General features: G+C 43.4%; 1 protein-coding gene across 1 annotated transcript in view; it reads right to left on the bottom strand.

Moving 5' to 3' along the window:
• Nucleotides 1-26,141, bottom strand: part of ADAMTSL4 (ADAMTS like 4) — a 189,411-nt gene that overhangs the window by 59,498 nt on the left and 103,772 nt on the right. Inside the window, exon 6 of the mRNA XM_075330945.1 lies at nucleotides 459-595. Coding sequence (XP_075187060.1) covers nucleotides 459-595 — 137 coding nt within the window. The remainder of the gene's footprint in view (nucleotides 1-458; nucleotides 596-26,141) is intronic.

Genomic DNA, 26,141 nt, shown 5'->3' with positions numbered 1-26,141 from the left:
GTGGCCTACTTTTCATGGTTGAGCAACGTATTACTAATTTGTGTACTTTGACCTACTTATGAAGGCTTGAGGTCTCCATGACACAATCGAAGTTTCTTCACATCTCTCATAGTTAATCCGGTCTCGCAAACATCCTGTTTAATGTGCCGATGTACACATTGTAACATGAATCATCTCAAGAACCTCCAGACTGGATGTCTGGATTTCACCTCTTGTCAAGTAACAGGTTGGCATTGAAAAACGAGAAGGCATTTTACAGTAGCTGGTATTTGGTTACCCCTCAAATTTATCAACCACAGGTCATAAGTAAGACATACATGCTGAAAAATTAGCCAACCATCTTTGATTCTTCAAACTTTGACAGATTGTTAAGAAAACTAGAGGCCACTTATGAATCCAAGAGTGAAGACCTGACTCATGGGACCTAAAAATGAATTAAAAAAAGTCCTCGTACTTACCAGACATTGCCCATCAACACAAAAATCCTGAGAGCCAACTTCACAGGGGGTTCCATCTTGGACCTTCTCGGTGTGACGGACGTAGAAGCGGTAGCCAATAGGTCTACAGTTTAGGGCGCACCTCTGATTTCCACTCACTGCAAACAAAAGGAAAGGATATGATATATTTACCAAACCGAGGCGTTTACTCTGTGTTTTCATGTTCCTCTCGATGGGTTTCGATAGCTGAGTGACCACCATTATTGGAAGCCACCACATTGTCCATGAGAGTTGGCAGTGAAATGTCCACAGATGCCAAGGTCTTATTCAGACGCATATTTTACCATACGTAATATGACCTCAAAGTCTGAACCTCCAAAGTGATGTCTCACATAAACCCATGGTAGGTCCAGATGTAGCGGACATATTATGGGGTCTGTGTACGAAGAACGCAGCTGAACTAGAGCAACCAACATTATTAAAGGACTGTGCGGCCTGCAGCACCACGACTGGTTATCAAACCCAGACTAAATATATGACAGGAATCTTCTAATCATCTTTTTACATTGAGGACTGCAAAAAAGACATTGGGGTATTTTCTACACATGGCGGGAAGAAGATTTAATCATCGTTACAGATGCAGAGTTTTCACTGTTTGCGCAGTGAGACTATAAATTCTTTACTGTACTAGCATTAAGGCTATAGATTATTGTGCCAGTAATTAGACTATTGATTCTTTACTATTCAAGCAGTAAGACTATATATTATTGTACCAACAGTGAGACTATTTATTCTTAGCTGTCTGACCAGTGTGACTATTAATTCTTTACTCCTCAAGTACACTATTGATTATTTACTTTAAGGCTATATATTCTTTACTGTAAGAGCAGTAAGACTATATATTTAATGTACGAGTAGTGAGACTATAGATTCTTTACTGTACCAGCAATGACACTATATATTTCACTGTACCAGCAGTGAACTATGTATTCTTTACTGTTTGAGCAGTGAGACTATACATTCTTTACTATACCAGCATACACTATTGATTCTTTACTCTACCAGCAATGAGGCTATGGATTATTTACTGTACCACAAGTGAGCTTATAGATTTATTACTGCACGAGCAGTGAGACTACTTACTGTACAAGTAGTCACACTATAGATTCTTTCCTGTACCAGCATTACAATGATAGATTCTTTACTTCACCAGCATTGAGACTATATATTCTTTACTGTTTGAGTAGTGAGACCGTAGATTCTTTACTGTACTAGCAGGGATACTATTGTTTTTTTTTCTGTACCAGCAGTTAGACTATTGATTCTTTACTCTTCAAGCATATTTATTCTTTACTGTATGAGCAGTGGGACAATTTCTCACTGCTGGTACAGTGAATATAAAGATTCTTTACTGTATGAGTAATCAGACTATAGATTCTTTACTGTATGAGCACTGAGACTATAGCATCTTTACGGTATGAGCAGAGACTATAGATTACTGTACAAGTAGTAAGTCTGTAGATTCTTTAATTATGAATAACACTATTATTTACTGTATGGGCACTAAACCTATAGACTCACTCTTTATTGCACCAGCAGTGAGACAATATATTCTTTATTATACAAGCACTGAGACTATAGATTCTTTACTGTTCAAGCACTGATACTATAGATTCTCCACTGTCTGAGCAGTGACACTAGATTCTTTACTGTATTAACAGTAAGACTATAGATTATTGTGTGACCAGTTAGATTCTTTACTGTATCAGCACTGAGGCTATAGATTCTTTACTGTTTAAGCAGTGAAGCTATAGATTCTTTACTATAATAGCAGTAAGATGATGGGTTATTATACAAGCAATGAGACTAGATTCTTTACTGTTCGAGCAGTGAGACTATAGATTCTTTACCGTACAAGCAGTGAGACTTTAAATCATTCACTGTATGATCAGTAAGACTATAGATTCTTTACTGTATAAGTAGTGATACTTTAGATTTCATACTGTATTGTTACGCTCCCCGGGTCCCGATGCCGTTCCTCACACACCGCCCCGGTCCCTGGATCACCTGCCCTCAGCCACACGTCCTCCTCGGCACCCTCCAGGCTTCCTGTCTCCCGTTCCCTGCGCTCCCCTGCGACCCTGGATACCTTGCCTGACTCCCCTGCTTCCTTGACACCGCTCTTTGCTCTGGCCTCCAGCACTCGGACATTGCGCATGCGCATTAGGGCGTGCGCGGTCATTGACCTCCTCTTAAAGGGCCAGCACTCCTGAGACAGGATATTGCCTAAATCAGGACTAGAGTATTTAAGGAGCTTCCTGCCTTGAGGGCGTCACCTGTTCTACAAGTTCTCTAGCCAGGAGTCCAGGTACCTCTTGCTGTCTCTCGTTCTAACATTGTATCTTCCACAGAACCAGTCTTGCCAAAGCTACACCTGGTCCTGTCTACAACCTGTCCGAGAGATCCTGCGGGAACCAGTCTTACCAAAGCTACACCTGGTCCTGTCTACAACCTGTCCGAGAGATCCTGCGGGAACCAGTCTTACCAAAGCTACACCTGGTCCTGTCTACAACCTGTCCGAGAGATCCTGCGGGAACCAGTCTTACCAAAGCTACACCTGGTCCTGTCTACAACCTGTCCAAGAGGTCTTGCGGGAACCAGTCTTACCAAAGCTACACCTGGACCTGCTGACAACCTGTCCAAGAGGTTCTGTGGGGTCTGTCCTGTCAAAGCATACTGGGTCCTGATCGCAACCTGTCCGAGTGGTCCTCCGGGGATTGTCTGCTGTGACTTTACCATCTGCTCCAGTCTGAACCCATCCCCTGACCTCGGCTTTACCCGGCAACCTCTACCTTCTCTACCGGTTGGACTCTGCTCTTGTACCGCTTTATGCTCCGGCAACCGTGCATTCAGGCCCTCTGGTGGGGTGACCGGACAGTCCTTGTATAGGGGTTAACTCTGAGTTGCTCCACTAGGGGAGTCCGGTGCACGGTCCAGAGGATCCACCACCCGGGCGTAACATGTATGAACAGTGAGACTATAGATTCTTTACTGTATAAGCAGTGAGACTTTAGATTATTTACTGTAAACAAGTTTGTAAAGGGCCTGGAAGTCTTTCTTGATAAATATAATGTCACAGGTTTTGGGTACTAGGTTCTGAACTGGGGAACCACTCTGATTGTAAGTAGATTTGGGAAGGAATTGGATTACAGAGAATCTGCGTCTTTCGGATTACAATGTTAGATTATAGGCTGAACTAGATGGGATTGTGTCTATGAAATTACTCTTCAAATAAAAACTTCATTTCCAAGACGAAACTAACTGAAATGATAATTGTAGGATTTAGGTTACCACAACAAAACCCAACAAAACATCCTGTTTTTTTTACCTTTCATCCAATAAATGTAGCTGAAATAGCACCTGACAGATGTGGAGGACACTTGGAAGACACTACCTGCCAATACAGCTGCTGGAAAAACCTAAATCCTTAACGATAATTAGCAATTTGAATATATTCCAGCCTCCGTGATAGTCGATTTACTTATTAGTGGTGAAGAACTCTTTTGGCCAACGGCTAAAGAAATACGTCAAGTGTCCTTGAGTCCACTGAGGAAGAGGCTCATATCATGGCACCTTCTCAGCCATCGTGGATCCATCTTGTCTTATCACTCAGAAGCGTTTTGCACTGACGTAATACTTGGCGTAGATGAGGCGTTAGTCATATTCTCATGTCAAGCGCGTTATTTAATAAGTGACCGGTGATGGCCTCTTCGGTAAACATGTTTGACACCATATGTTTTGCTTCAAATGGTATTTAACGCTTGGATTTCCTCACATACAAAGAAAGCAGAAAACCCTTAAAATGCTCTGAACATCTGCGGGGCTGGGACATGGATTCTTGAACTTTAGTGTCCTTTAGGTGGAGTTCACAAAATCGCAGAATCGTGTAGACCATGAGGAAAAAGAGAAAAATCACTCTCTTATTGCAAGGATCTATATCTTTGATCTGGTGCCCAAAATTATTAACTCCAACAACGATTACTCCAAAAAATGCTGTATTGAAGGGCTTTACCCTTTTGGGAGGCAATGAGTCAAAGACCACTACCAAAGTTGGTCCTCTAAGCTGTCTGAGAAGTTCATCAGCGGCATCATTGAATCAGAAACCATGGTGGGTCAACCAAGTGGTCTACCTTCTTCGACCTACTTTTTGAAACAGCCTTCAAAGTCTAAGAAAGGCTGACTCTTCTTGGAGCTTGGAGCTCTGATGGTGCGATGTTGATTGACAAATATAAAAAAAAAACAAATTTGTCCCAAAAAGATAAATATTCATGGTTCCTCTACTGTAGTTTGGAATCTAAAAGATCCAAGTTCTTTGACCTACACTGATGAAGCTCCCCCGATTGAGCTCAGGAGCTACTTTAAAGGATAATATCATTCAGACCATGGTGGGTCAACCAAGTAGTCTAGCTTCTTGGACCTAAAAGCATGGCATTATTTGAGATGGCCTCCGCAGTGTAAGAATGGCTGACTCTTCTTGGAGCTCTGACGGTGCCATGTTGACTGCCAAATGTTGAAACATTTCAATGATCCAAAGGTGAGATTCTAAAAATAAAACAAAACCAATTGAAGCTGTTCAGAAATCACATAAATCACATGTTCCAAAAAGATAAATATTCATAGCTCCTCTAGTTGGGAAATCCATACGGTCCTAGTTCATTGAGCTACACTTTGAAGCTCCCCCGATTGAGCCCAGAAGCTGCTTTAAGTGATAATTTAATTCCTGCCCATAGTTGGTCAACTAAGTAGTCTAGCTTCTTGGACCTAAAAGCACGACATTTGTTGAGACCTCCTCCAAAGTGTAAGAATGGCTGACTCTTCTTGGATCTCTGATGGTGCCATGTTGACTGCCAAAAGTTAAGGTATTTCAATGATCAAAAGGTAAGATTCTAAAAAAGAATAAACCTATTGTGGTTGTTTAGAAGCCACATATTTTGGAAATCAGTAAGGTGCTAGTTCATTGACCTACACAGTTGAAGCTCTCCCGATTAAGCTCAGAAACTACTTTAACAGATAATTTAATTCCAGACTATGGTGGATTAACCAATTGGTCTAGCTTCTTGGAAATACAGAGCATGGCATTTTTTGAGACAGCCTCCAAAGTCCAAGAAAGGCTGAACCTTCTTAGAGCTCTGATGGTAAGTTTCTAAAAAAAAAAAAGACAGTATTTTGAAACCACATACATTCCCATAGATAAATAAATATTCATGGATCCGCTAGGTGGGAAATCAGTAAAGTCCTAGCTCATTGACCTATGCTGATGAAGCTCCACAGACTTATCTCAGAAACTTCATCGTTTCTTTAGTTGGGAAGTCAGTAAAGTTCTAGTTCATTGATCTTCACTGATGATGCTCCCCCGATTGATCTCAGAAGCTTCAATAGATAATTTCAACCCTAATCATGCTGGAACCAGTTCCTTCAGGAAAATTGAATATCTGGACATTAAGGAGCCTGGAATCTTGCAAACATGGCTAGTTTCACACTTGCGTTGAACGGCATCTGTTGCATTGCGTTGTGTGATGGATACAACGGATGTTTGCATATAATGGCACAACGGATGCAACGGATCGTACAAAACAACGGAAAGCTTTTTTTTTTCTTTTTTTTTTTCTTACAGTTTTACCGGCGGCAGACTATTGTGAACGATCAGCTCATCACCCGGCTGCCGGGCGCTCAGCTGAGCGCTCTCAAAAGCCGGCTGCCGCGCGATCAGCTGAGCGCTCTCAAAAGCCGGCTGCCGCGCGATCAGCTGAGCGCTTTCAAAGGCCGGCTGCCGGGAGCTCAGCTGAGCGCTCTCAAAAGCTGATCGTTCAGCCACCGAGAGACAAAATAAAAAGTTTCTGTGATTTAAAAAAAAAAAAAAAAGATGAGCATGCGCAGTGAAAAAATAAAGGATTCCGCTGCTCAAAAAACGTTACACGCTGCGTTCCTTCCGCCCGGCGGAAGCAACGCAGTGTCGGCCAGCGGAAGCAACGCAGGTACTTTTGGCACAATCTGTCATCCATACAAGTCTATGAGAAACAGCGGAATCCGTTAATGGATTCCGCTGTTTTTCAAAAGGGCGGATTGTCACTGAAGGAAAAAAACGCAAGTGTGAAAGTAGCCTAAGCCAAAACAAGATGGTGGACAACCCCAGTCGGAGCTATTGTTTGTCACCTCACTTAAGAAAAAAGAGAAATGATCTGCTTGAAAACTTTCTTGGAAACACAAGCAGCACATCTGTTAGTCAAAAACTGAGATCACTGATGACTTTACAATATTCCGAGGTGTGAGTACATTAAAAAAGCAACTGGTTGAGGTCACAAATATATCAAAACACTTTTTTAGTTACATTCAGCCTGTTCCCTCCTGTCTTCATCAAGGAATAATGATGTTAATAAATATGTGAGGATTAGAGCCCCAGAGATGAGGATTGCTCTTTGCTATGTGAGACCTCCCTACCTTCTTGTGTAGATAGGATTCTCTCTTCGGAGTCCAGATTGAAAGCAGAAGTCTCTGTAGTCACTGCCTGGCAAGCATGGAGCCCCGCACAGCTGGGAGACATCTGGCCGTGGTGGTTTGTATCCTGGACCACATATCTGTCCCAACAAGGTCATTCTGTGTTTTACAGTATTTTATCTTGCCTCACAACAGGCTGACTCCAGTATAAGGATAAGGAACAGCTGATCTAGTCATGAAGCAACAAACCGGACTTGTGCATCCATTTCATAATGCACCGGGGTGCCATGGTTATGGAGTTCACATCAATGTGACTCTTCAGCTTTCGAGAATTTGTGATGAGGTATCTCTTACGTTTTGTTACTCACCGTATAAACTGGACCAAGATAAATTATTTACTGTAAAATATCTATTTGGGTAAAATAAGAAAAAGTGCCCAGTCAGGTTTTGTGCTCTTCTAGTTGTTCTTCTTCCCCATCCACAGTTGCGTGGACAAGAATAACAAAAACCTACAGAGGAACCTCTAAGAGACTTCCATGCGAGGTGGTACTTTAAAGACTGAAGTCCTATTTCCTACAAGTCCATAGAGGTCCTCTTAACACCCTTGTAAACATTAGACTAACGTTGGCCAAACTTGCCGACATTTTGGGTTTAGCCGATATTCTAATGTATATGTGGGTGCCAGAGTTTGGTAATTACGGGCGTGTAAAATTTCATATTTCCATTCGAAGTATTCTCCCAGAGAAAAGCCACCGGCGAACAAGCCAGCCGGAGGATTTCTCATAGTAAACACAGGAGTGTTCACTTGTAGGGGAGAGTCGGTCAAGCTGGCTGCTGTCCGATCCTTTGGCCAACAGAATGTAATATCTATTGTGGCCTTTAGATACTGCACAATCTTATATAAGCCATGGATTTGTTCCTCAATGAAGGACTTCTTTCTTACTCCTCTCTATCTATTCTGAGAGGAGTAATCAATCCTGGAAGACTGGTCCACCCAAGGACCTTCCAGTTGGGAAGTACTCTGAAACAACAATGGATCCCAAACTCATACAGAGGGGTCTTTTGAGTTTACAAGGATTTATTCCTTAGGGAGGGAGGGGCGAATGTAAGGTCTCCATTTACATTAGTTGTCGCCGGTAAGGACATTAGCAACTAACCTTCTTCATACCAAGCAGTGGAGATACTGGTAGTAGTGATCATACAAAGTCCTATTGTCATCTTCCAGGAGAACATGGTTTCTCGAGTATCCTTTATATATTCAGGGCACAATTCTTAATCAAAGTTCCCTTTGAAGTGAACCTGTTACTTCCGATAAATATTTTTTTTCTCCCCAGTGTATATGCCACTGTTTTCCTGAATCCGGCAATGTTTTTCTTTTCTTCTTGCGCCTCTCCATTCCTGAGATATGGCCAACTCTTCCCGGTATATAAATCTAGTCTTGTTGGTCAATAGGGCGTGATTCTCAACTACTCTGTGGGTGTCATCTTGAAGACCATGCCTAGTTGACTAAAACGATTTACATAAAAAGAAGAAGAGGTCATATCTCGGGAACGGAGAAGCTCAGGAAAAAAAGAAAAACATCGCCGGATTCAGGAGAACAGCGGTATTTACACCAAGTGAAAATGCATAGTTATGCAAACGACTGGTCATCCATAAATGCTAACATTCTACTTGATGTTTCTGCCTTCCAAGCATCTGTAAAAATGAAAATCTTTACATCTGACAGACAGCCGGCCGGCGATCATGAACACCTTGTCACCGAGATGCGTTTACGTCATAGGAATGTGACTTCTGTGTAATCCCGATAGGCCCTATATAAGCACCGAGCAATGATTAACAACACTTGGCTCTCAGTCTGGAGACATTTTTCATTACTTCTTTTTTCTTGGCCTCCCTTAAGCAACATTTACATTAGGTGTAAAAATGCCATAAATAATATAAATTGAGTGGATATATATTTCTGGGGTCTCCACGGCCAACCTTTATGATATATACAGCCGTGAAAATGAAAATCCCTGATTATTTATAAAAAGGTGGGTGGTTAAGCAAATCTGTTGCTGTCTATGTTCGGAGATGATGTACGACTTGGGGGATCTAACGCAATACTGATCTAGGTAATTAGAGCCTTTTATTAATAATGTCCAAATTTTGCCACAAAAAAAGACTAAAAGCCACATAATGGCTAATTAAAAATTAAGTTTTAGAGAAAGAATTGAGAATAGTTTTATTAGGAGTCACGGGGTTAATGGTGCTGGGTGTTCATCTGGCTCTTGTACTAGTAGAGCTGCTGAGATCATGCCGGACTCATCCCTATTGTGTTTTGGGGGGTATTTTAGTTTCTTGCACTCTGCAAAAAAAAAAAACAACAAAAAGACCCTGCAGAATAGGGAGGTAACGAGCAGAGCAATTGTTTAATTACTGTGAACTTTATCTAGTAGCCGCCCTTGCAGAAGAGACTACGCTTAATATAGACAAATGGCCCCCAAAAGAATTGGTAAACCCAAATGCACTCGTTGCCTTCTAGAAAGCATTGGACATGATAGTGTGAAAAGGGATGCAACAGAAAGAGGTGCAGAGGTAACGGTGCCACCTGGGGCCCCATGGTTTTCTGCTATGTTTCCAGTCTGAAATTATTGTGGGCACTGTCATGGGTGTATAACGGGTGATGATAGGCAGTCATGTGGTTTCTGGCCATAGAAGGTCACACCATTTGGATGCGCAGAATGCTCCCTGACTTTCCATTGTTCCTGCTGTCAGTATTCATTGGTATGGGTAGCTTTCCTGCTGGATTCATCTCTCCCTTTAGGACCCAGCAGGAGCTCAACTTCCACCCGGCTGTTGATTGTCAGTATTCCCCTAGTGCTTAAATACCCCTTCCTTCCTTTGGACTGGTGCTGGTGATATTTTAAGTTTTTTCAAGCCGAGGTTGCAAGCAGGTGGCTTGTAGTCCTCTGTGGTATCATTGCTGAGAGCTCTGCTGAACTTCTACCTCAGTCATCTTATGATAAATAGTTCATGCTTTTCCTCCTGTGTGTCCTTCTTGTGTCTTCCATAGTTGTTAAGTGGGGTTGACGAAGAGCTCATCCCACCCGTTCCCTATTTAGGGTCCAGCACTAAGGATACCTAGGGTCAGGTATCTGGCTCGGCACATAGGTACGGAACCTATCTAGGGTGGTGAAGGACCCCAGGGACCGGTTGTAAATTTGATCAGGGGTCACCATTTTCGTTCTCCCTAGACACAGGGTTTCCCTTCCCTATTGTCGTGCACTTGATACTTCCCCATACCTAGCATGACATGCACACACCTAAAAAAAAAAATAATTAGGACACAGTCTGTAATTTACAAACACTTAGAGACAGAGGTTTCGGGAAGGACAAATAGAGTCCAAAACAGAGAAGTTGTCACGCTCTCTTAAATTGGAGAAATGGACTAGAAAATGGAACAGAACCGTTGAGAGAGGGCAGAGATGGCTTCTCCTGATCCTCGGCAAGAGACGTTTCACCACATTATGACCCCTGTGGCCAGAACCCTGTGTTATATCTTGGGAGTTTGAGCCAAATGGAACCAAAATCGAGTGCCTAAGAAACGGTGGAGGAACCTGATGGCAATGAGAGGGGTATTGGCACTCGCTATAAGGGGGTCACATGTGAAACAAATACAAGAGTCCCAATGTTTTCGTAAGTCAGTTTAAGCCTTGACCCACCTTACTTTACAAAAACCCAGCTGCCTCCTACCTGGGATGTCCCTAATTTTGAGCCTTGAGAATTGTGTCTCAAATATTGAGGCAGTGGTGAAAAATTTGTGGCAAATGAGCTGGAAAAACAAAATGTCGGGTTGGGTTTATGACTGGCCAAATCTAGTTATCAATTCAACTGTAATATACCATATATGTCTTTAAGACTATAGAGCCATCTTCGGCACTTGGGATGGTCTTGTCTCAACTCTTCCATACTTTCCTATTTTCAGAATATGTCTGTAACAACGTAATGGTATATCTGGCCGTATTGCTTAAACAGGAATCTAGGCTCTATAATATATCACGCACACCCTGCTCATTACTCAGTTATGCTGGACGGCCTGGGAATGAGTAGGGGGTGGAGGGAGCACATTTCGGTTGAGAGGGGGGGAACATCTGGCAGAACTAAGCACTCACCACATGTGCGCGGCTCGATACAGCTTTCTCCTAGCGAAGGCTTTTAGTCAGACAGCAAAAGGCATTCATGGGCCTGGAGAGGTTAATCCCACACTGGCAGTCTTCCCTAGATTTACTCGGCAGTGAATGGTGGAAATGTGTTTTTTGGGCAGGTGGAAAGAAGGAATTATTTCTTCTTATGTCAGAGATTGAGATCTTGCCTACCCAAACGGCGCCTCTTCTTGGGCAGTCGGACGACCCTTGGCACAGTCTTTTACTAAATAAGATTACATTTTTCTTAATGACTAATATTTTAGGCAGTTCTTTCTCTTGTACAAACTCGTACAAAGTTCATAGCAGAACCTTAGCTCAAGTTGAGCAAGAAAAGTGGCTTGTTGGCGTCCCACCTTGCAGCTAGAACTAGTGGCATGACTTGAAGCTCATGAGTAGTGATGAGTCAGCACTATCATGAATGGGTATCGAGCAGTTGGATGCTCGGATGGGGGCGACTAGAGCACCATACTATAATGGAAGTCAATGGGGAACTTAAGCTTTTTTTCGGGAACTCTTCCGGAAAAATGCTTGCGTTCCCCATTGACTTCCATTATACTTGGGTACTTAAGTCACGCCCATTCAGGCATTAACGGCTCATTACTAGTACCGAGCACCTCAGCACGGTAATGCTCACTCATCACTACTCTCCAACCCTAATCAAAACTTTCCCATAGGTCGTCCAACTAGCATGGATCGTCAATATTATTGGTCTTCCCATATGGGCCAAAAGGGACTTTTTAGAACCACTCTTACTCAAGGACGCAGGTTTGATGGTAACCCCTGCTTCTTGGCTAGGACACATGCACCATCACCTTGTGATGCAGTCCATACACTTCAGATTGTTCGGCCCATAGCTTTTCCATCTAACCGCCCAATACACATGCATGCTCAGTTCTGTTGAGTGTGCATGTGCTCTCAGTAGAAAGAGGGGAATAAATTACCGTACTTGTAAACAACTTCCAACATATGCCGTGGAAGAGCCAGGAGACCACATACACAGGAGATGGGCGGGCAATCCCATCAAAATTGGAAGGTTTGACCAACATGGTCAGCTCTAACATCTTTTTGGAGCTATGATTTGCGATTCAAAATAGTCTCTGATTAACATCACTTTAGGATCCATCAGATAAAGTTGTGGTTAATATATATCTAGAATGGCAGCGTTAAAAGATTGTGTGCCAAGTATCTACAAGTAAAGGCCCCCATACATATTAGACTAACATCGTCCAAACCTGTAGATATTGATGGGTTCGGCTTACAGTCTGTGTAAGGGTGCACCCAAAATGGTATGGTATGATGGTATGGGGAGATAAGGAACCATCGTGTCTGAATGTGTCTCTCTCCTAGAAAACACTGGATCCTGTCTATGGGACAGTCGGATTAGAGAGTTTTAGATGGTTATCTAAGGTAAATTGAGGGCTTTAAAGTCCTGAAATTCTTTTGGGTTGTCACCGTTTTAGAAGGAATTTAGGCAATTATCTGTCACGGCAAGCATGGGGAAGTACCCAGTGCACAGAAAAAAGAAGGGAGACCCTGTGTCTAGGGAAGGGGGAGATTATGACCCCTGACTAAGCCCACCGATGAGCCCTGGCTGCCCTCACCATTCTAGATAGGTTCCGCACCTATGCACCAAGCAGGATACCTGGTCCTGGCTGACCCAGATCTGAGCTTTAGGTAGGGAACGGATGAGATGAGCACTTCGTCAACCCCACTTGGAGCTAAAGGACACACAGGGATAACAAACAAGGGAAAACCACAAACAACTTATCTCCAGATGACTCAGAGGGAGGGACTACAAAATACAAGAAAGTTACTCCAGATGATTGCAAGCCGACTGCTTGTACTCAGGATCTGTAGGTAGTTAGAGCTATCACCAGCACAGACTAGAAGGGAATGAGAGAATTTCAGGGCACAAAGGGAAGTGCTGAGGAAAACCACTGAAGGGGTCAGGAACTCCGCAGGGTCCTAAAGGGAAAGTGATGAACCCCAAGCAGAAGAGTTACATAAGATAACATATACACCAAGCAGAAATAATAGAAGGTAAGGGAGCAGTTTCTGCAGTCAAACGCTGTGACCTTCTATGGCTGGACACCACAAGACTGTCTGTCACCCATGACACACCCGTGACATTATCCCAACCAGTAGCAGGTTTTACCAGCATTTAGCTCCTCGGTTTGGTATTCTGTGCATCTCCATTCTTTTCTCTACTCCCATCATCCCAACCAGAGACTTAGAAACAGGACTTGGCCCCAAAGCACATCACATTACTCCACTTTGGACCATCACTTATCACCTAGAATATGAAGTTCTGGGGGCATTTCATATTTTCATATATTGGAGAATTTTGTCGATTGGTAATTTCTCATTACCTATGAAAATAAACCAAACCAACCTTGAGAAAATGAGAGAGGGGAGAGAGGATCTCTTGTCGTGGTTAATTATCTGTGTTAGTAGTATCAAGCAGCAGATGCAAAGGCCTACATTTTAGTAATGGCTCATTGGTCACCCTGCCATAAATTACGTATGGCCTTTTCTATGACATGTGCTGTATGTGATAATGGATATGTCAGTGTATCAATACACTAATATATTTAATGATTTACATTTCCAAGGGAAACGGCATCAACATGCCGTAGAGCGTTGCAAGGAGGATATACTGTTCTTATCAGACCCATGGGGGTCCTCCTCACCCAGTCCCACAGAAACCCCAGGCTTTGATGTCCATCTGGTACCACTTTATGGTCACATAGTATTCAGCTGACTTTGCATGGACACAGAAGCATCAGATTATGAAACTAGGAAGGACTTGTAAGACTTTCGAGGACCATATGGTTTGAATACCTATAAGCCCCCAGCAGAGTCCTTCAGTTTGTTTAGGGAAAACCCTTTACTTGTAAGGCATTTACTAGTGCAAGAGAAAGGATAAAAAAAATATCATGTAAATAGCTACAGGCAATGACGAGACAAGATTTAGTATTAGTCTGAGAAGGAAATGGAGACAAAAAGCATCTTGAGCCTCACCTGAAGGATTTGGCCATCTACTAATGTCTCTATTCTATGACAAGTAGCAGACGTTCCATTATTTTTCCCAACTTTCGTCTATGGGCTGTGTTTGGTAGCACATCTGAAGCTAATTAATCACCAGACACAGCCTTTGGACTAGAGTGGTGCCGTTTTGTGAAAATAAAAGTTGAGGTTCTCCTTTGGTCATAGAAACATCATAACTATTAAAATAAGCCCAATAAATGAGTTGTACCCAACGTACGTTTCAAATGATGAAGACGGAACCAGTATCTGTCAGTCAACCACTTGAAAAAAAGTCTAGTAGAGAAATATATCTATGGATAGTAGAGTTAAACAAAATTATTTACCAGACCCTTGTCCAGCTGCTATGTTGGTCTGTCTAACCAAAGCCTTGCAAACTGCTTCCTACCTGCAGGCATTCACAACTCCTCTTCTCATTAGTTGGTCAGGCATTGTCATACTAGGATATGGGGAAATACCAAGTAAATGGTGAAAAGGGAGGGAAGGGAAACCTTGTGTCTAGGAAAGAGGGAGATGATAACCCCTGATCAAACCTTCTGCTGGCCCCTGGTTCCTCTTACCACCCTAGATAGGTTCCGCACCTAACATAATACTTGACCCTGGCTGACCCTGAACTAGGCCCTAGGTTAGGTAAGGATAGGACGAGCGCTTAGTCAACCCTATTAAGTTCTAAAGAAGACACAGGGAGCACATACAGGAGAAAGCAAACAACTTATCTAAAAGATGACTCAAAAGATGTTTCTCCAGATGATTACAAGCTGACTGCTTGTACTCAAGACTGTACAGAAATATAAAGGCCCCGTCACACTAAGCAACATCGCTAGCAACATCGCTGCTAACGAACAACTTTTGTGACGTTGCTAGTGATGTTGCTGTGTGTGACATCCAGCAACAACCTGGCCCCTGCTGTGAGGTCGCTGGTTGTTGCTGAATGTCCTGGGCCATTTTTTAGTTGTTGCTGTCCCGCTGTGAAGCACAGATCGCTGTGTGTGACAGCGAGACAGCAACAACTAAATGTGCAGGCAGCAGGAGCCGGCTTCTGCAGAGGCTGGTAACCAATGTAAACATCGGGTAACCAAGAAGCCCTGTCCTTGGTTACCCGATATTTACCTTTGATACCAGCCTCCGCCGCTCTCACTGTCAGTGCCGGCTCCTGCTCTGTGCACATGTAGCTGCAGCACACATCGGGTTAATTAACCCGATGTGTGCTGTAACTAGGAGAGCAGGGAGCCAGCGCTAAGCATTGTGCGCTGCTCCTGCTCTGTGCACATGTAGCTGCAGCACACATCGGGTAATTAACCCGATGTGTGCTGTAACTAGGAGAGCAGGGAGCCAGCGCTCAGTGTGCGCTGCTCCCTGCTCTCTGCACGTGTAGCTGCGTGCACTGGTAACCAAGGTAAATATCGGGTTGGTTACCCGATATTTACCTTAGTTACCAAGCGCAGCATCTTCCACGCGGCGCTGGGGGCTGGTCACTGGTTGCTGGTGAGCTCACCAGCAACTCGTGTAGCAACGCTCCAGCGATCCCTGCCAGGTCAGGTTGCTGGTGGGATCGCTGGAGCGTCGCAGTGTGACATCTCACCAGCAACCTCCTAGCAACTTACCAGCGATCCCTATCGTTGTTGGGATCGCTGGTAAGTTGCTTAGTGTGACTGGACCTTAACTCTATCACCAGCAAACACCAAGGGGAAATGTGGTTAAAGATACAAGGGGAAGTGATGAAGATTAACAGCTGATAGGTGAGGATATCAACAGGGTCCTAAAAGGAAAAGGATTAACCCCAAACAGAGAAGATACATAGGTTTCTGTTTACACCCCATCAGGAAGAATAGAATCTCAGGGAGCAGTTAGTGTAGCCAAACACTGCGATCTTCTACAGCCGGACACCACAGGACTGTCTGTCAACTGTTACACACCTGTGACAGACATGATGTCATACCACAACAATGATGTCATGCCGGACCTACTACTACTAGGGTAGGAGGAGTTTTGCAGGGCTTTAGTTCCTGCAGCTGTGGCGCCCCTGAGGCTTCAGTCGCCACAGGATACTGCATCTCATTTAACGTGCAGTATTCATCTCAGGTGAAGGAGGTTAATCACTGGTGTTTCCATATTTTACCTTACATACAGTTAAGGTGCCTTCTCATTGGGGACTGGACTAGGGTAGGCTGGGGGTAGCCATCACGAGGTATGAGAATTTCCCGGTCACTAGGACAACCACCTAGGGGGCGGGTACCACTTGCGGTAGAAGTAGGAGCAACCTTCACACAATAGTCAGTCAAGTCGGGACTACAGTTCTGGCAACACGACACCATTTTCTTCAACTTCTTTCTTCTCAGAGCCTGAGGCTTGGAGCAGGAATCTCAGCCCAGGTTCTTCACTTCATCAAGGGGTAACCCTTGTGAAAGTACGGACTCTGACACCAGTGTTGACCTCCGACTTACCCGGGATCGGCTGGGGCCCATCACAGCAGAAACCAGCCCTCCGAGGGTGGCTATCATATAGTGAGTAAAGACCTTGAACCGCAACCACTGTGTTAGCCCGTCTTTGCCAGCGCCACACATTTCGGTGCCAACGGCCACTACCACCACCATCATCCTCCCTGTTCCAAGCTCCACCTGTGGGAGCTGAACCGTCCGAGCTGCGTTACCATCCGCCCCAGAGGACATCATCTAATCTCTGGCTGCACACCACAGGTGGCGTCACAAGACAACTACTCCCAAATCCTCAACCCCTTCATCATCATCATCATCATCATCCTCATCTTTCATCCCTTTTAGTGACACCGACAAGGTCACAAAACTGGGCAGGGCCACCCGTGACATCCGCTGACCCTCACCAGCCCGGTGACAAGTATTCCCAAGACCCTGTGGGGCCATCACAGCCATAGGCTACCAACGTGACTGTTAAACCAAGGTCCTGCTAATCCTTTTGCTTAACTATGGTAGGAATTGTACAGTATCAGAAACATGTGATTGCATTCCTCCAAAAATAACCCCACTCTTACCCACAGGTTGTGTGTGATATTGAAGGTCTGCCATATTTACTATATAAAGATGATCAAGCCACACATTTTTTAACCTGGATAATCCCTTTAAATAGGACTTGTTACTTGCTCAAAAAACTATGTGAAACATATTGTAAAAACTCCCGAGCTTCACTGATTCTGCAGCTCTTTTCCGTTTTGCTCTGTGTCTCTCCATTGCTGAGATATTTACATTTGTTTCTTCTGAGGTGCACTATGGGAAATCTCTGCTTCAAGTCCAACTAGACATTTCTTATCTTAGACTAGGGGCATGACAATCACAGTTTGGCAGTATCTAAGATTGATAGATTACTGGATCATCCCGTGAGCTGTGATTGCCAATGTCTGTGAGGCTGGGATGGAAATGCATGCCCCGGAGAAGACTGAAGCAACACCTAGTTGGGCTGCATGCAGAGATTTCACAAACTGGTGTACAAATGCAACAAATGTGAATATCTCTGCAATGGAGTGACGCAGAGCAAAAAGGAAAAGATCACCAGAATCAGGGGACCTCAGAGATGTTTATAAGGTGTTTAACTAAATTTTTGAGTAAGTAGATAAAAAAAATCATAAAAAATGGCCAATAAGGTTACCAAGAGGAGGATGCATATTATGCTCCTTAAAGAGGTTTCTAAATAGGGATAATAAGAGTTGAAAAATCTCTAATACCTGGGCCCCGAAGGCACCAAATGCGTCTTTATTTGGTGGACCAGATTCTAGCCACGGTTGAAGAACTGGGAGTGGTCACAAAGGAAAAAAATATTGTAAAATGCCATAATCTTTAAGGGTCTGCCTAATAGGACAAAGAAAAATCAGTTACATCAGGAAAAAGTGATAGTTCATGTTCACTGAAGACACTTTTTGGAGAATTCCCCTGGGGCAATGCTAATGCTTTACTTCCTGACCGGACCGAGAGCAAGACATCCATATTTTAAGGCAAAACGGATTAACTTAATCCTAAATAAAAAGCACAAACAAACAATTGCGCACAATTCTCCAATAAAGTTTATAGATGGAACCGCACCAACATTTCCTTCTAAGCTCGAGAAGATCTGCCAGGGAAAACACTGCATAAATATGGAAAAAAAATAAAATAATACTTTATCCTCGAATATTAACTATTTGCATGATCTTTTTTTTCATGTAAACGTCCCTCAGGAAAGGTCTGTGAGATCGGTGCTCGGGGGAGCAGCCGGAGACTGTCCCAGCGAGACCAGACAGAAGTTGACCCAGGCCCAACACACAAAGAGGTCTTTCCCAGTTTGCTTAATCTCCCGTGCTTTTTTCCAGCCCGTATGTTTATTCCTGTGCTGCTGGAACACTTGATTCACATATAAACCATGGTACTTTGTACTGCTAACAAAAGCTCTCTGTCCGACCCCTTGTTCGCTCAGCTAGGAAAACTAAATAATAAAGGGCAGCTCGAGCAATGCTGATTTTTCTGCTTCCTCCATGGGCAAGCTTTCCAAATTTATAGCTGTATGAAGCTTTCTTCATGGCACAAGTGGCAATATGTGAGTAGGAAACTACTCAAAAAGCCATAAGAAAAGCTCAGAAATCATGGCAACGCCATTGTTACTCCTAAAACTCTGATCGTAAGACAAATATCTCAAAGACGCCAACGTTGACTTTGATGGCGCCCAATGATCACAATAGTATCTCAAATGTCTCTGTAGAATTTTTTATAATACTGTAAGAGGTGGCTCTAAAAATGAGACATCTGGCAAGGAAAAGCCTGCAAAAGACATAGTCCAAGTGTCTAAGAAGATCTCTATTTCACTCCTACAGAAGTATACAATCGGGACAACGATCAACCACCATTACCTTGGTACCATTCATGGTGTTGTCCGGTGAAAACAAGTCATCAACTATCCACAGGATAGCTGATAACTTATTGACTGTTGTGGGTCCAACCACTGGGATTCCTACTGATTAGACAAACCCTTTTAAGAATATGGAAACTGTAAGATGGCGGTCAGACATGTAATCGATGGGAGGTATGTATCACAGAGGTGGTTATCCTCTCTGATCTAAGCTTGGATGTAAGCTCTAGTATAGTTAGTACAAATAGAATTCTTAGGGTGCATCAGGACCGGGTATTACGAGCAGATGGAGTGATGGGGAGACCTGTAATCGATGGGAGGTATGTATCACAGAGGTGGTTATCCTCTCTGATTTAAGCTTGGATGTAAGCTCTAGTACAGTTAGTACAAAGAGAATTCTTAGGGTGCATCAGGACCGGGTATTACGAGCAGATGGAGTGATGGGAGACCTGTAATCGACGGAAGGTATGTATCACAGAGGTGGTTATCCTCTCTGATCTAGGCTTGGATGTAAGCTCTAGTATAGTTAGTACAAATAGAATTCTTAGGGTGCATCAGGACCGGGTATTACGAGCAGATGGAGTGATGGGGAGACATGTAATCGATGGGAGGTATGTATCACAGAGGTGGTTATCCTCTCTGATCTAAGCCCAGGTGTAAGCTCCAGTACAGTTAGCACAAAGAGAATTCTTAGGGTGCATCAGGACCGGGTATTACGAGCAGATGGAGTGATGGGAGACCTGTAATCGACGGAAGGTATGTATCACAGAGGTGGTTATCCTCTCTGATCTAGGCTTGGATGTAAGCTCTAGTATAGTTAGTACAAATAGAATTCTTAGGGTGCATCAGGACCGGGTATTACGAGCAGATGGAGTGATGGGGAGACATGTAATCGATGGGAGGTATGTATCACAGAGGTGGTTATCCTCTCTGATCTAAGCCCAGGTGTAAGCTCCAGTACAGTTAGCACAAAGAGAATTCTTAGGGTGCATCAGGACCGGGTTTTACGAGCCGATGGAGTGATGGGCAGGTCTGGCTGCTCACATACTCCCACCTATGGGTGTGGTACATTTGTTTTAATGGAGACTGGTTGTTCCACACATGGTTTGTGTGTGGAGGTTGCTACACCTCCAGGGAGACACTCTGTATGAAAGGAGGGTTTCTTATCCTGATATCACTCTCCATAAGGAGAAATGTTACTTATTAGACCAAAGTCAGAGCCTTCTGACATAGCCAAATTGTACTGGTAAGGTGCAACACACCAAACACGTGTCTGTAGATAGAGGTACTGGTTTGGTTTTTATCCTAAGTAATCAGACATGGATAATTTAAGAGTCAATATTGACTTTGAGAAATACGTGGCACCATAGTTCTCTCTGAAGAGGCAATTGCATATAAATTTACATGAAATGTGTCCCTATCCTTTAAATGAGGGACGCAATAACAACATGGGCATGGTAAATGGATGTATAGTCATGTTATCGATCCCATCAAGTTTTTGGATCAATGGTGCCATCGGGTAGAAACAAGGTTACCCATCAAGCTCCTCCGTTATTGTAAATCTGACCAGCTCGCAATCTAAGCCTAGCCATCGAAAGATCCAACGTCTCCATATCGGAGAATGTTTGCAGCCAGGGCTAGAGAAACAATATGAGGAATTCTTTTATTCGCAAAGAGCCGAGGGCACAAGGAAACAGTCCTGGGTGTCTACAATGTTTACTCTTAGCATGGCTGCTGACAGACAATGAGCCTGTATAAATGAGAGGGTGATGAAACGGTCCCTGGAATTGGCGCCACACATTCCTGCATCTCACCTCCTATGCCCATTCTTGATAGTAGAGATATGCTTTGATTTAACTATTGCATTTCTTGGCTGCCCAATGTTAAAAAATTTTTTACCTGTGGATGCACCAACTGACCTTCTGACAATAAGTTTCCAATTCAGAGCTGACTTTCTGGTCAAGCCTACTTTTGTCCTGGGCAACACTTTTTGTTCTCTGTGCACTGTCATATAAGGCCTAAATATAGGTTTGATACAGTATGGTTCCCAAATAACTGTGCCATACAGTACCATTGCTATATAGAGCTATCTTGCCCATACTGTTTAGTGCCACCATAAAATAGTGCCCCAACATATAGTCATTAGAGAACCTTTTCACGCATAAAGTTGTGCACTAACAGTATTAGAGATATTGTTTATACTGATCTACAATTAAAATTAGGATTTATGGAAATTGCAAGCATTTCTGAGACCTTATGTGGCACTGTCAAGTCCCTACCGGAGTCCGCTCCTGCGACTTCTGCTCCGATCGCCAGGAGAAGCAGTGTTCCCGCCATGGATAGTGCTGGTGATGGGAGATGAGTCAGTGCCAGTGGCTCTGCTGAGCACAGGCTCCGCTCATTCACTAAGCTGGGGTTCCCTGGAACCTGCAGTACCATTGGCTGACTGTAGGTGGCGTGTGTCTTTTTGCTGAAGTTGCCATAATTCACCTGCAGCCAATGGGAAGATACCACACCCTTCTTAATCCCCTTCCTGTCATCTGGCCACTGCCAGAGATAGTCTGTATTCCTGGTTCCTGTGCTGTTTGTATTTTGATTCCTGTGCACTGACCTCTGCTTGTGTTCTGGCTACCCTTCTGCCTGTCGTTTATGTACCTCACTGCCTGATCTGGATTTGACCTCTGCTTCGTTTGCTGATTACGTCCTTGTCTGCCGATTCTGTCCCTGTTCTGCAATTCCTGGTTTGACCCTGCCTGACAACTACTCACTTGGACTGGAGGCTTCCATAGGTAGTGATCACCTTGGGCCCTATGTAATACCAAATCCCTGTATAGGGGTTAAGGGGTTTCAGGGTTCTAGGGGTCCTGCTTGGTTAGTGGCTTCCCTCTAGCCTAACCCTCTAGTCCATTACAACCCGTCTGAGTCTATGGATCCAGGCAGGCGTTACAGGCACCCCCTCTTCGGTAGAGGCTTTTTGCACACTCCTGAAGCTGTCTCTTCCCACACTTTAGCTTAAGAGGAAATTGTGAATAGTGATCAGTAGCCAATCAATACACTGGGCAAGACAAAGACCATGTTAATCCTCTTTCAGCTCCTCGGGGGCGGAGCATGTCAAACACCAATGAGAGCATTCTAGTGTCATAGTCCCTCCCCGTAGGTCCTGCACAAGGCATAACAGTGCACCAGTATTCCCTGTACTTTCTTTTAATCTGCCTACTCACATTGATTTTTGGTTAGAACAGGGAAAATTGTTTTGTGTATGGCACACACAGAAAATAGTTTACGGCTTGTTAAAGATTTACGTGACTTATAATAGAGAAGGCTCAGAGAAGTCTTCAAAGTTTAAATTGATATTTCATGATCAGACCACACAGCGCTCATATACAGGTTACAGAGAAAGCATGTGACCTTCACTTTATCATGTGTGGACAGGGTCATATGACGGAGCGTCCTGTATGTGGTGCATACTATGCAGGGATAGAGTCTGGAAATGATTAGAAGTAAGAAACAACCCAAAAAAATACTTTGATCTATCTCTAAAGAATGTCAATATTTTTGAAAAAGAGAATCTAAAGTCTGGCTTCGTTTTTGGAAATTACTTCAGTGTTGGAATGAAAGTGTCACTAGGGCAGAACTGGGGTCATGGCCTCCAAAAACAACCAGGGTAACATCTGAGTCCATATTGTTATCACATTCATGTGGGTATCTTCTGGGTACTATGTTTCTTTCCAAACGTCAAGGAATATTTATTTCACTTATTTCGTAGTAATCATGGCCTCTGGATTGGTTAATAGATACTATGTGTTTGTATAATTTTTATACATATACATATATATTTATTTATTTTTCTCTGATGTAAATGCTACTCTTCTCCTGAATCCGGCGTTGTTTTTCTTTTCTTCCTGCGCCTCTCCGTTCCAGAGATATGATCCTCTTTTTCCCTGAATATCAGTTTAGTCTTAGTCAACTGGGCGTAAGACAAATAAACACGCCCACAGAAGAGAGTAGAGGACCACACCCACTTGGCTAACAAGACTTGATTTAGACAAGTGGTCATAGCTCAGAAATGGAGAGACGAGAGAACAAAAAATAGGTAACACTGGATTCAGGAGAAAAGTGGCTTTGTCACAAAGTGACCTGGGGAAGTCTGACGTATGGAGCAACACACAACGAAACAAGGGGTACATCGGGGATATTGTAACAATGGTGAGCCCTAGCACTAGTAAGGGGGAAGATAGGACACCTCCTGCTCTCACCTGCAGCTGTACTCTACATTCCTAGCCAGTCCCTATATTGGTTCTGCACCTGTCGCGAACAGGATATCTGAGACCTTGGCAGTCCCTGTAACAACCCTGGCTAGTGAGATGGCAGGTGAGGGACACTAGCCCCACCGCTGCACTAATACAACACCAGGGAAAGGAAAAACAAACAGGAAATAACAGGCATTTACAGAAGGTAAAAATATTACATTTTCATGGCAAGTGACAGGTCCTCTTAAAGTAAAAGCATTAATAGTTTTAGGTACAGGACCAAAAATGAGTGTAGATCTTTTTTTTATTATTTTTTTAAAGAACTGATCCCGGGAATGGATATTTTTTGAAACACATTGTAATTTTAGATACAAAGCTAGGTTGAAACTGGGTAATTTCTAAGGTGGTAGAGGAGAGCTTTCTATAGGTGTTACCAATCCTGGTCATTCCTGGGTGACTCATGAAAGTGGAGTCAAGCGTGAACCCAACTTCTGCCACATGTACGTATATATTACATTTTTAAATTTTAAACAGTTTGTGTTGAATAAATTACGAATCATGTGTAAGAGAATAGAGAAAAGGAAGATGAAGGGTTCTTGCGTCACATCTGTAGACATCGTATTGCAGCTTGCCACACTTCATCCTCCGATGCTCGGTACCGGGAGCGAAGGCAATAAGTCCACCATGAAAAACAGATCGGCACTCCGTCTTCCTTATAAATATGATCTGATTTATTTCATGGACGAATGATAAAAATCCCACGAATGTGTAGACACTGACGCGTTTCGGAAATTACATGATAGCTCATCTATAGACTTCACTACTACTGTATATCATATCTCCCGCCTGCAAACCAAAAAGGGTCCCAACGAACCCGCCATCCCCAATACTATTTTTTAGAGACTGGTATCCACAAAAAAACCCTTTGCCTGCGTTCGTTTTGGGATTCTATTGGTTAACACATGAGTGGGCTATATGTGGTATAAGCCTATAAGTGCCTTATTCATTTAGCTCTTGATCTGCCGGCGGTTCATGTTTGTGAAGGGGCCCGCTCTTCCTCCAGCACACAAAATGTTTGGTACGTAATTTAGCAAATACTTAGAGCGAACAAAGGGCTGAGTGTGTAAGGGGAGCCGTTAGGCTGCGAGACACAAAGGCTGCTGGGGGCTAATGCGACCGCTATAAGGGCTCAGGAAACGGTTTTCTCACAAAGCTCTCCAAAGTCTCAAGCACTCTTATCCGCATCGATTGACGTCCTCTACAGTTATGAGACAGCAATCTACCAGAATGTAAGACTTTCATACCTGCTATGAAAAAAGAAGCATCAAATGAGTGTAGCCTAGTATAAAGTACAGTAGATAAGTGTCCTATATAGATATAGACTACTCAACAGTCAAGACGAACACATTACTGAGTTTCAAGGGTTTGCCCATTAGCCACCCATAAACACCAGAAAACTGTTGCAGATTTTAGCTTTCAGCAGAATGGTTACTGAAATAGAAGGCTAAAACAACAAAGACCACCTAAAATAACATTGAATAGAGTCTCCGGTAGGAAAGGGTATCATATTTTGCCTAATAAATGGTCCATATCACTTTCCACTAGAAGATACATTACCCCTTAGATCCCAGAGGCCTCTCGTTCAGCCAAATCAGATCTCATGCTTTGCACTCAGGAGATTCAAATACCCCGAACCACGTGTCTGCAAATTGAGATTCTGGTTTGGGGTTTCTCCCATGTAATAAGGGTCAATATTGACTTTTAGAATTGCTACTTCCAATAGGTGGCTCCAGAGATTAAGTCCTCTTCATCTCTGAAGAAGCAATTTGCATAGTGTAATTGAAAATAAGTCAATGTAAGTTTGGTCTAAATAAGGCGTTAGAGAGGTTTCCCTGTTTTAATACGTATATATTGTACTAGCTGTAGTACCCGGCGTTGTCCGGGATAGTATATATTGTACTAGCTGTAGTACCCGGAGTTGCCCGGGACAGTATATATTGTACTAGCTGTAGTACCCAGCGTTGTCCGGGATAGTATATATTGTACTAGCTGTAGTACCCGGCGTTGCCCGGGACAGTATATATTGTACTAGCTGTAGTACCCAGCGTTGTCCGGGATAGTAACTAAGTGTCTCTCTCCCTCTTTCCCACTCTTCACTCTCCCTCTCTGTCTGTCTTCCTCTTTGTCTGTCTTCCTCTATGTCTGTCTTCCTCTATGTCTGGCTTCCTCTTTTTCTGTTTACCTCTCTCTCTCTCTGTGTTTCTGTCTCTGTGTGTCTGTGTGTGTGTGTGTGTCTCTGTGTGTCTGTGTGTGTGTGTGTGTGTGTCTCTGTGTGTTTCTGTGTGTCTCTGTCTGTGTGTCTTTGCTTCTGTGTGTCTCTGTCTCTGTGTGTCTCTACCGATATCATATTACCTCACACATAAGCTTCTTATACTAAGAATGTCCTTCGTTGCCTATAGCAACCAATCACAGCTGCTATTAATGACCTGTAGCTCCCAGCTGCATTTAATCTAAGCAGGTTTTTTGTCGAATAACTGTAAAGTGCGGGGTTAAATTTTCCCTTCAAAACTTAGTCTATGACATTCCCTGAGTCACATGAGGCGTTTGTGCAAAATTTTGTGTTTGTAAATGCGACGGTGCAGATTCCTTTAGCGGACATACACACATACACACACACACATATACACACACATACAGTACACATAGATACACTCAGCTTTATATATTAGATGTATAGAATTAAGTCGCTTTACTGATCCTAAAAAAAACGCTTGAGAGCTGCATTCACAATTCTGCAGGCTTAAGGCCGCTTTATACGCAGCGACATCGCTAGCGATAGCACCCGCCCCCCGTCGTTCGTGCATCACGGGCAATTCACT

Source organism: Anomaloglossus baeobatrachus, chromosome 12 (assembly GCF_048569485.1).
Source record: "Anomaloglossus baeobatrachus isolate aAnoBae1 chromosome 12, aAnoBae1.hap1, whole genome shotgun sequence".
In the NCBI taxonomy this organism is placed as follows: Eukaryota; Metazoa; Chordata; class Amphibia; order Anura; family Aromobatidae; genus Anomaloglossus; species Anomaloglossus baeobatrachus.
This window is presented reverse-complemented; position numbering and strand designations above follow the sequence as displayed.